At 39.9% G+C, this 12,090-nt stretch overlaps 1 protein-coding gene across 5 annotated transcripts in view; it reads right to left on the reverse strand.

The window, feature by feature from the left end:
* IFT140 (intraflagellar transport 140) overlaps positions 1-12,090 on the reverse strand; it is an 80,091-nt gene that overhangs the window by 44,767 nt on the left and 23,234 nt on the right. For 4 of the 5 annotated variants that reach the window (XM_027665781.1, XM_027665779.1, XM_027665780.1 and 1 more), the window contains exons 12-18: positions 10,717-10,808; positions 9,100-9,227; positions 7,460-7,577; positions 6,884-7,011; positions 4,354-4,504; positions 2,707-2,838; positions 255-451 (exon numbers count right to left, since the gene is read on the reverse strand). In XM_027665781.1, coding sequence (XP_027521582.1) covers positions 255-451; positions 2,707-2,838; positions 4,354-4,504; positions 6,884-7,011; positions 7,460-7,577; positions 9,100-9,227; positions 10,717-10,808 — 946 coding nt within the window. The remainder of the gene's footprint in view (positions 1-254; positions 452-2,706; positions 2,839-4,353; positions 4,505-6,883; positions 7,012-7,459; positions 7,578-9,099; positions 9,228-10,716; positions 10,809-12,090) is intronic. The other variant, XM_027665778.1, reaches the window with a different exon arrangement.

Raw genomic sequence — 12,090 nt, forward strand, 5'->3', positions numbered from 1 at the left:
TGCTGGTTATCAGTTACTCTTTTCTGTTTAGTAAAAAAGACTCACAGAGCTTGCAATGTCTTGTAGACAAAGAATAAGCAGAGAATGCATGAAGATGTCTTTAAAATAAATGTTTCATGTTGTTAAAATGAAAGGGAGAATGAAATCAGAGAGGGAAAAGGTAAGGAGAATTTAGAAGGATCAACACTTCATATGAACTTTGAACAAAAAATAAACTGCACCCAAAAAGAAACACATACAAATAGTTCTGATACCTTTTTATCAGCTTGATGGATTTAAAGGCCTCATCCATGTCTCCAGCAGTCAGATAGAAGCTGAAGTTCAGCATGGCATCCTGGGTGGTCTTATCACAGTCTCCCAAGCCAATAAAATCTCTCATGGGTCTCCTTGCAACCATCTGAGAGACCGTAGCTGAGCCAGGCTCTGGTGCTCCCTTCTCAGAATCTCCCAGCTAAAAGCAGAAGGTTGGCATTTAGGGATCAGGCAGGCTGAAACTCAGTGCTTTGTACATGTAATTAGTTACATTACTCCCACTACAGTCCAAGTTGTTTATTTCCGCAGGACCATGATCAATAGTGACAACAGTTGAGAGGTTTAGGAACTTCCTGGAAAATGCCCCAAAATATGGAATGTCATAGAAGAGATGAGCATACTGCAGTGAACAACCACAGTATGTCAGTGATCACTGGAGACTGGTATAATACCACAGAGAGGCAACCTCCTATTATTATAGTTATTATTACTACTATAATAGCAACAATTAAGTCCCCAGACTTCTGAAGATTTCAGATAAGCATTTCTCCAAGTTTAGTCTCTTCTCAAACATTAGTCTGCTGTTCTGAAAGTTAACTATAGAGACCCAGTTCTTTTATCCTTGCCTTCGTGTGAAGCTTATGAATACTGAAGCTCAGGTTCAAACCCTTCCCTATACAACTAGCAGTTGTGGAGCTTCAGAGACACTTTCACCAGCCACTGAAAAGCTCAAAGCAATTCAATCATTATTCAGAAGAAGAATAAAGTCGCAATCCTCAATGTCAAATGATCTGTCTGGAGTGTAACAAGGAAACTTTCCCAGGCCAAGCACAGTGGAAGATCATCTGAGTCATCAAATTGCACATACACTCTACCTCAATTGTATATTTAGATAACTAAATATTAAGGTTTACAGAAGCCAAGAAAAATATCATTATATTATTATACAGTGGAAGTCTTAGATACAGTAAAAGACAGAAATCAAAAGCACAAATACGGTTGACTAAAACTTGGGGAATTTCTGGAACTAGGACAGTAAAGATATTGTAGCGACTAAGGAGAAACCTTGGAATGAAACTTGGTCAAAACAGGCTTGTTGCATCAGCTCAATTTGCTGTATTTAAAGCCAACTCTGTTCATATACTAAATCAGGCTTCCCAAATGAATTATTGTGTAACAAGTGATTTAGTCATGAAGAGACCTACCAAGGAAGAAAATGGAAACAGAAAAGAGAGAAGAGGATGAAGGAAGAGGAGCAAAACAATGCAGATACTTACAGGTTTATAGACACATCCCCTCCGAAAACACAACTAATGGCAGCAATAATCCATACAGAGTTTAAAAAAAAAAATAAAAAGACATAATATCAAAGTAAAATAGCATGAGACATGTTGGAGAAAGACATGTTGGAGACATGCTAAAAGAAAGACTGGAAAATGTAGCATATCACATTTGACCTTTCAAATTAAGGGAAAAAGGAAAGTAAAACAGAGTACAATTCTAGAAGCTTGATCTGCACAGGAAGGGTGACAAGAGGCAGTGCTTTGAAAGGGATGAATTGCAAAGTGCTGTTTGAATCTGAACACGTTAAGTAGAAAAACACCTCAATACATTTTCCCTGTTTAACACTGCTCTTAAACTACAGGAAATTAGGTTTGTATGATCCAACTGGCCTTAGTCAGATGACTTAGAGGATTAGAAGTCTCATTAATATTAATTCCCTGAAGATTTTACAAAACTAAATGCCTTAGTAGAACAAACACCCTGTTACGCTCCCCTACAAGACAGGAACAGAGCAAATCGTCATCCTGAGAGGCACCAGGAAACTCAGGTCAGCACTTCACCAGAAACCAATCTGTAAGTAACAGGCTACAGCTCTCCCAGTATGCGTGGAATCATGCAGGGTATTTTTTACCTGAGATCCAAACAGTTTTGGATTGAAATTCAAGTTTAAGAGGTTAGAGCCTGCATTCCTGGCATTTGCAGTATTTGGTAACAGTGCAAGATGACTATTCTTGGGGGTTAAGCTCCATTCCAACAAGGAAGTGGGTTGTTTCTGCCAAAGCTAGTAGGAAGTGTTCTCTCTTACAGCCTACGTAAAGCTGACACACACACACATACAACTTGTACTTGCAACAGGCACAGTGAATAGATAAAGCAGAATTTTTTTCATATCCCTTTTTAAGTTGCATTCCTTGGTAATTCCTGTTTCTCCTACATTTGTATGTCACATTCAGTTTGCAATACCCACAAAAAGCCAATTCATTGCAAATTCCACAATCCTGCCAAGTTCACCTGCATTAGAATTATCTTTATGTCATTTCTACATGTGATGCAGCCACTGCCATTGGAGTTCCTATACTTACCCCAGACTCAATTTGGTTAAATTTGATCCCTATGCAGTGGAAAGTCTGAACTTCTGGGAAGGGAAGGAATTGTTAAAGATTGCCTCACCTTTTTTGCAAAGTAATAATGCGGCACCTCTACGCCCAGCAGAACTTCATAGGATGAAGGCAGTGGAAAGCTGTCCTGCAGCAAAAGGCCATGCTCTTCAGTGCTGAAGAATGATATAATCCAAACATCCATCTGGAAAAGGAAGCAAAGTATTGCTTTGTTTTTATGCTGCAATATCCTTCTTTCTTTTTGTTTTTATTTTCCATATTCACTTGGCAGAAGTTTCTCTTGAAAATAATATGACATATACATTGACACACACAGCTGCTGGAGAGGGTAGGGCCACAGGCTTCCTCCCTGCTGTGAGCAGCCAGGGACTCCCTCTGCACCGGGACCTCCAGCTCTGCCTCCCAGCAGCCACTTTCACCCATCACAGAGAGAAAAGCCCCAGGCCACAGCTGCTCCAACAGCCTCCTGATAGACCTGGCTCAGGGCAGAGAAACAGAATCATGGAACAGTTTGAGTTGGAAGAGACCTTAAAGCTCATCTCCTTCCACCCCCTGCCATGGGCAGGGACACCTTCCACTAGCCCAGGCTGTTCCAAGCCCTGTCCAACCTGTCCTCGGACACTTCCAGGGATGGGGCAGCCACACCTGTTTTCAACTTTAAAAAAAAATAATCATATTATTCCTATTCAGAAGCTCACAGATTGCTTTAAGATCCCAGGGAACAGTTCCTGTAACAGCTGAAATATTGACCTGACTCAAACTTTATGTAGAAGCCAAACATTTAAAGTTTTTTACATGAGGAATATTAGGTTAAAGTGTTCTCCTCTGGCTAGAAGACCTCACCCAGGCCTTTTGAGACATCTCTATTCCACTACTCCCCATCTTCTCATGATCTTTCTAAGGTCATTTCAACCAATAAAAAGACACAAAGAACTTCCTATTTCTAATTTTAAGAGGTTTAATTAAAATAATGTACGAATCACAAAACTTGAGATCAACATGGGCATTTCAAATCAACGGAATGTTTATGCAGGACATGCAGTTCTGTACAAAGAGGTAAGGACCTCTACAAGCACAGTAGCAGGGGAAGAGGGGAAGAATTCTTGGTGTGATAAAAGAAATCTTTCATTAGATCACTTCTGATCAATAAAAATGAAATCTTTTTTCTAACGTAAAAGAGACTATAACAGATAATTTGGGAAGTCTTAAAAATGTCCAATGTTTGTCCAGAAAAACAGAAGATGGGAAGGACTGGTTGGAAAGAGCATATTTCTCTGTTCACTTAACAATAGTATCCCTGTTATTCTACCAAATTCATTGTTGCTGCTAAAAGTAGATTCAAGATATAAAATCATCATTTTTTTTTAATTTAAAAACTGCTAGATTATCAGTCCACCCAATAATGTCACCTGAAAAGCAGTACTCCAGTTACAAGCTTACATTAGGGCTATCCCCAAAATTCTAGCAGAGATAAGGAATCCCCTCTTTTTCCTCTTCACCGTGTGCAAGCTGGGGCCAAACCAGAGAGCTGCCATACAGTGCCTGAAGCACAGACACCAAACACAGGGTTTCACCACTTACTTTTGTCCCAGATAATGTGCACTACCCTCTCCCACATCCTAAAACAAATCCAAGGACTTTATTACTTGGAGGGAGAACTCCACATAAAGCAAGATAAAATAAATAAGAAAGACCGTACTGTGCCCTCGGTCTGGTTTTTCTTCTGGTCTGAAGACTGGAGTCCCGTTTCAGGAATTGCTTCACATACAAAAAGCCTTGGTTCACTCTGGTCCCAGAAATGGCAAACAGGAATGTGACTGTGCAGCTCCGGATACTCCAATACAGACCTACTAAGAGATAAGAAAAAATGTAGAAAGGGAGACAAAATAATTCCAGCCCATTCAGTGCACGAGTGTAAATAAAGCATGTTATTTATTCTCTGCATTACAGCATTAACCAGATACATATTCCTGCCTCCTGACCCTTTACACATGGCCATGACACTGTTAGTTTGGTCTGTGTACACTGACCATGGCTTTGGGACATATTTTTTCTACATCTCTGTGAGGAAAAAGCTGGTACTGCCACAAATATAAAGAGGCACCCAAAATCTGCCTCCCCTGAGACTCTAGGTCCTACAGAAACACTTGAACATCCTTCAAACAATCCATCTCAGTGACTGCTGCTGCTGTAGGTGCTGTAGCACAGGGGCTACCTCAGCTCAGCCTTAGAATCATGCAATCATTACGGTTGGAAAAGCCCTCTAAAATCACCAAGTCCGACCATCAACCCAGCACCACCACCATGTTCACCACTAAACCACATCCCCAAGTACCTCATCCACACATTTTTTTTAACACTTCCAGGGATGGTGACTCCACCACTGCCCTGGGCAGCCTGTTCCAATGCCTGACAGCTCTTTCCCTGAAGAAATTTTCCCCAATATCCAATCTAAATCTTCCCTGGCACAACTTGAGGCCTGTTGATTGTTACCCAGGAGAAGATACCAACCCCCACCTGGTTGCTGCACGTGAAGAATTCCAAAGCGCTGTGGAACAGCACATTAAGCACCAGGACAACCCCTGCAGCCTTGGGAAAGCCACTCTCTGGCTGTAGTTTAAATAATAACATCTTATTGCCTCCTTGGGGCATTTCAATACTACTTCAGTGCCAGCCATGCCAAGACTCCAGACATACAGAATCAGACTATTTTAGCAATGGCTTAGTATTCTTCTGAAGAAATACAGAATATTGAGAGGTGTCACATTTTTTAAAAGAGAAACCAAAGACATCATCAAAATATTTTCTATTTGCTGTCACCACTGAAGGCTGAACTTTGTGGGGAGGGTTGGAATAGGGCTGGAAGGCAAATTAAAAGAGATTCAAAGAGGTGCAGAAATACTCAAAGTCCTTTCTCTGCCACATAATTCAAAATAAATAACTTGCAAACTGAAAAACAGTATTTGTGTAAAAAAGCTTGGACTATTTAGATTTTGCCTCAGGAGGAGGGAAAGAGAAGCAGAAGAGGCAGAGATTATTATGACTTCCTGGTGAGTTTACTCGCTCTGATTTGAAGAACCTCTAAAATGAAGTACAGATAAATGGATTATTCACACTGATGCTCAAACAGCAGTGAACCAGCAATACTGGCTTGGGACGGCCTCTGTTGGGCTACACAACATATTGCACTTGGAAACAACTTCCTCACTACTCATACACTACACTGTTGCATAACTGACCAAGACATAAGATCCTAAATTTGCACTGGCCTTAGTTTTTGATGAGTTGAGTTTTCAGTGCTAAGACGAGTAATTCCTTTTTTTTTTTTTTTTGCTTGCAATACCCATAGCAGAGAGTTGCTAAAAAAGCAATCCACCTACTCCAATGCTGGTTTTTCTTAAGAAAAATACAGTCAGAAAAATTACTGTAAAACCAGATGGGAATTTGGAATTTGTATCCTAACATTCCACTATACTTCCACAAGAATTCCTAATTCATTGCATTGTGCTCCTAGGATTTCTAGCTTTGCATTTCCCACAGAACAGCTTGCATGAACACAAAGGTGTCAGTTCTAAGTAGATGTTTCATGAATTTTTACCCATACAAAAACATCCCTTACTGCACTTCAAAAATATTTTTTTCCAACAAAGACCTTCAAAATGTCCTCTTTTCAGTTCCTATCATGTAAACTCTTCAAGGAAGAGTAGCTTTCCAAGATTTTTCTTTACTTTAATATTTGGATCCTAATTCCAGTCATGTAATACCTTGCACATACCCTCCTACACTCAATCACCCTCCCCTTAGAGACTTCTTGAGCCAGACGTGGATTCCACATAGCTAATAACTCTCCCTGCATTTCTCTTCTGTGAATTTGTCCAATACCTCCATGAGCCCTTCCTTCATCACCTCTAACTTCCTTCAGCAAGGAGCTCCTTAGCTTAGCTGCATGTTGGCTGAAGAATTGCCTCCTCCTCCTCCTTATTTTGAGTTTGCTTTCTAGTATCTTCGTCTAACACTCCCTAGCTCACGGTATTGGAACAGACAGGGATGCAGCCTGATGGACATACAATGCAGCATCTTCCATTAGTTCTCTAGAAATAAAATAATCAAATTCATAGAAGCTCCTACACAAGACAGAGGAATCTCAGTATCAAAGCGTGCTTGTCTTCACAGGGCAGATTCCCATCTTAAATCCACCATTAAAGTTTTTTGAAATAAAAGCTACTTACTTGCCAATGCCTTGTTCAGCAGAAAGCTTCTCTTCACCATCTCCCTGTTCAGCCTTGAAATCAAAGAGCGTAACTTTGTCCATTTCAACATCATAGAAACAGATCTTGGAATCGATGTTCCCATCTGCCTACAAGAAGGGAAAACAAAAAGTTCCCGAAGCATTCAAGTCACAAAGGAAAAAAGGTATGTTTACCTCATCTGCTTCATGCTTTCAACTTTCTTTACCGGTAATCACACAAGGACATTCTCAGGAAGAAATACCAGAAAACTTCTGGTTGTTTTTCTATTCCATCAAGTCAGCCTTGGATTTCTTTGAAATGCTACAAAGCAGCTTTCTTCACTAAAATACTCCTTCCTTTTCTGGGTTGTTCCCACCACAGGTACAAAGCCTTAAGAGACCTTAATTGTAGTGTTTATTTACACGCTGGGACACAACACTTCATGACACAACTCAATACACTGCAAGGACCATGTAGGTTTGTTTCTGAGAAGTGAATCTTGAGTCCTCAGTAATCATGACCACTAGAGTGTGAACGGGGCAGGTCCCAGGTGGTGGGTGAAGAGCTGTGCCTCACCTTGCTGACCAGGATGCTGACTTTGCTGCCATTAGCATTGCACTTGACAGACGCGATGCCTCCACGGCCAGGGAGCAGTTGGGATAAGTCCTTGCTGTTGCAGTGCACTTTTGCCTCTCTGGGGGAGGGAATAAACTTCAATTGTATGGTGGCAAGCAACTGGTAATATGCATCAGCCAAAACATTTCGCGAATTATGGGTAAGACTTTTAAAAACAAACTGTATGACACCACTGCCCCAGACTCCAGTTTCCTCTCCAGAGGACTGCTGTCACTGCCTTTCCTTCAGGAATAAGTTAATGGACATTCTTTTCTCAATGAATCAGCAAAAATAAACTCCAGTGCTTCTACAGGACTCCCAAAATAGGGCTATACAGCAAGAACACCTGACCAGAGTTCTGAATTCAGAGGTCTGCTTTTCCTACAGAAGTACCACGAATGTTAAATAGAGCCCATCACATGAAAGTTCTGTGTATGGAAAGCACATCACGGAGCAGGAGTAAAGAAATGTCACTGGGGGGGTATTTATATATTTTCTTATCTCAAAAGAATCTTAATGCTGGTATAGATGCAAACCCAGCAATCAGTCAGCAACAAAGGACAAATTTCACGAAACAAAAGAGTATGACAAAAAAGTGACAGTAATTTGAAGTGACAGCAATTTACACCTATAATGCAATTCCATGAAAAAACCACTTTGATTCTGCAGAAATAACATTGTTGGGTTACATGTTTAGACCTCTCATTTGTTCTAGGCCAACTATGGTGCTTTGAAATTAAAGAGTGCTATACTGTCATCATTTCAGAAGGGGTATTTTCAGTACCAAACACAAAAATTTTACATAGCATGCAGGAGTGAAGCTACTTTTTCTCCACTATCCAACATCATAATCCAATATTTGTGCTAGTTACAACCTGCCCAAAACGCAGTTTCCCAGGTGGAATCCGTGTGATCCTAACCCAGGTAGTCTCCAGTGGGTAATTAACTAGCCTTTAGCATTCCTCTGGTGACAGCATGCAAGGAAGAACAGAATCTATTTGTCTTCAGGTTTTTTAGCTTTTCAAAATTACATTTGTTATTTGTAGTTAAATTTTCTAACTGAAGGTCATGTCAGTACATATCTTTTTCATGTTTGTCAGCAAACGAGCACAGTAAAGTTTGAAAAAAGTCAGGTAAACTTCTTTCTAAACACAAGCAGGAAGAAGAATAGAGTGTTTGGTTATTGGTTCACTTTCTCCACAGATTCACTGAAACAAGTTTTCTGATTTATGAGGAGATATGGAGTTTCTTTAGTTCAAATCTTCTGAGATTAAATTCTTGTTCAAGTTGTTAGAAGAAACGTGCGGCATCCTTGCCTTGATCTTCCATAAATTTTCCACCAACTTTTAAATCCACAGAAATATAGCTCACTGTATTCTCTTTTTAAAATAATAATAATAATCATCATCCCATGACTTGTCTAATTATTCCATGGCTCTTCCCTTGCTTTGGAAATAGGCCATCAGCTCCCATAGGCTGCATGTATTGTTTCAAGATTCAAAGGAGGCTGTCACTTTTCATCAGATCAAAATCAGCTAAAGACTCCACACAAGATATATGCTCAACCATAAACAGATTATTTTTAACTGCCTTATTAATACCTGCGCGAGAGATCAAAGATTTTCAAGTGAGCCAAATCGGTTCCCACAGCCAGGAAATTCCCACAGACATCCAGGAGGCATGGACTGCCCTCTGCTTCCGAGAACACCAGCAGCTGCTTAACTGTGCCCTAGGAAGAAACATGTAACACCAGGTTTGTGTGGCCACAGCCTCACTAGAAGGGACTTATCACCAAATTAAGTCACGAACTGCTGAACTTCTGTGTTAAGCAAATCGCTCCCAGGAAGGTGGAGAAACTCCACACACACACACACACACACACACACACACACACACACACACAATCCCTACAAATGCAATCTGTGTTTCAGGTGTTGCCGTGGGATTTAGGTGCTGAAAAAATCTCCGGAGCAGTTAATTAGGGGTGAGATAAGAAAGGGTTTTATTTGCCAAGGCTAAGATGTTACCAGACGCGCGCGTACCCCTGTGCCCGAGAGGTTACATTTTATAACATCATCCATCCAATCCCAGATGTATCCACCCTGTGGCCTTTCCTCTGGACCGCCCCGGGGTCCACCCCCTGAAAATGAGTCTGGGGTGCATTTCAGGACCCTCCATTCATCCCATCTTCATCATCATCAGAGCACAAAGGGTACATAGTTATCTAATTCTTGACTTCATTCTGTGGTTTAGGCCCAGATATGCTGTTCTGTCAACTGTCTAGGCCTAACCTTTACAAAAGACTAAACATTTCTATTGGATTCAGGAGTAGGGTTGATATGGGGAGCATAGAATGGGGTAAGAGGGTTAAGGAATGTGTAAACAAGGGTGCTACAGGGAAAAGGGAAAGGAACAAGGGCAAAGAAGAGAGGGTTTCTACTTTCACTGCTTATAAAACTTACAAGTCTTACAAATATTAAAAAGAAATAAAAAAACATTAGGGGCTTAAGGCATCACAGGTATGCATGTAGCCTCAAAAACAGTCTAAATTTAAAACACATCCTTCTGCAATAATTTCCTCTTCAACAACACAACCTTTTCCAACTGAGAGGGATATATAAGTAATGGTCTCTGAAGGTCCTTAAATACAAAGCTGCAAAAATAAATACATTATATTTATGTGATAAATCACACCCATCTAAAATACAATATTTATTTCCTAAATAAAATGAGGTATCATAAAACTCTGATAATTAGATTTCTCTTTCTGGTTCTCACAGATTAGCAGAGGCTGCAAAGGTTCAGCAAAAGATTTTGCAGAACACACAAAATGTGCAGAGAGTATTTTTCATTATCTTGTAAGAATACTCAGTATGTTCATCTTCCTGTCAGTAATTATATACACTGTAACTAAGAAGTATTTACAGACTTCAAGAGGATCAAAATTGCATGCAGATTGAATATGTATATGCAATTTTGATCCTCTTGAAGTCTGTAAATACTTCTTAGTTACAGTGCAGTAGTGTTCAAAGTGACAGACTTTTTAAAGAACACAAAATGTCAAAGATCTTTCTGCTGACATACTCAATGCATTTTTTCTATGACAAAGGTAGAGTTAATAGATTTGGAAAGATCACCCACTTAAAATTTAAGTTCTAACACCAATCTTTGAAAACAATAAGGCATATTTGTCCCTTCACTGTTTCCTCAGCCCTTACCTGCCAGGTGCGGACCTGGACCCGATATGGCTCCACTGTGTACAGACTTTCTCCATGCACGGACAGAACTGGAGAGTCACAAAGAAAAGAGCCTGGGACAATCACAATAAAGCCATCGTTACAATAAACAGGTTCCATAAAAAGGGAAAAAAAATAACTTAAAGCACTCAATTTCCACTGTCTTGCACCAAATCCCTTTCCCAATCTGTCAGTCTGTACTGATTCCTAAACTCCTTGGTGTTGCCACCTTCTTCCATTCTGCCACTACATCCAACACCTGGAGCTCCCACTGTAAACAGGTGTTTGTACACTCTCTGTGGAAACAAATGGGAGAGGAAGGGCAAAGAATTGATATGGGGAGTGAAAGAAAGAGAAAGGCAAGTGCCGTGTGAGATTCTGGTAAGAGAATTCACTCCTTGCTTCATCAAACCGCAACTGAAGAGAGACAACAGGATCTATGGCTTTGCAATCACTTCAGGAGTGGTACAGATTGTTGGGACTGTGGTGGTAATAACACAGTGATTCAGCATGGAAAATTATTTAGAAAGGAGTAAATGTAGACAAGATAAGGCACTTAGCAGAAAACAGTTGACGGTTCTTAAAAGACAAACCTCAAGATTTTGAGTGGGATTGATGGAATTCTGCATCACTTATTACTCAAGGCAGAAATAATTAGGGAGAATTAATCACTTTAAATAATAATTTACTTAGCTCTATATACAGAAATTTATGGGACAACTTTTCCTGAGAGCTGGGACTAAAACCCTTCTTCCCAGTTCTTATGTAAGTGCTATGAAACCTTGATGACACTTTCCCCCAAGCAAAGTGGAAAAGCCTTCAATAGCCATTGACATGTCCTATCTGTAAAGGTAACAGGAGCCACAGGTAAAAAAACAAGAAAAAATTCTGTTCTTGATCAAATGTTGGAAAGATTCACTTTAAAACAAACAAACAAACAAACAAAACCCACAACCCCCCCCAAAAAAACCCAAAACAAACAAAAACAACAAAAAACCCAAAAAAACCAAACCAAAACAAAAAAAACCCACAAAAACCAAAACAAATCCAAAATACCCCAAAACAAACAAACAAACAAAAACGAAAAAAAACCCAAACAAAAAAACCAAAAAAACCCACAAAACCCCAAAAAAACCCCACAAAAAACCCAACCCAAACCAAAACAAAAAAACAAAAAACCCCAACAACAACAAAAACAAAAAACAAACAAAAAACCCACAAAAAAACCCCAAAAGACCCACACAAAAACCCACACAAAACCCCCAAAAAACCCCAAAAAACTGCCACAAAAATACCAAAAAACAAACAAAAAACCCAAACAACAACCCAAAACCCAAACAACAACCCAAAACCCAA

This window comes from Corapipo altera, unplaced genomic scaffold (assembly GCF_003945725.1).
Source record: "Corapipo altera isolate COAL_440 unplaced genomic scaffold, ASM394572v1 146, whole genome shotgun sequence".
NCBI lineage: Eukaryota > Metazoa > Chordata > Aves > Passeriformes > Pipridae > Corapipo > Corapipo altera.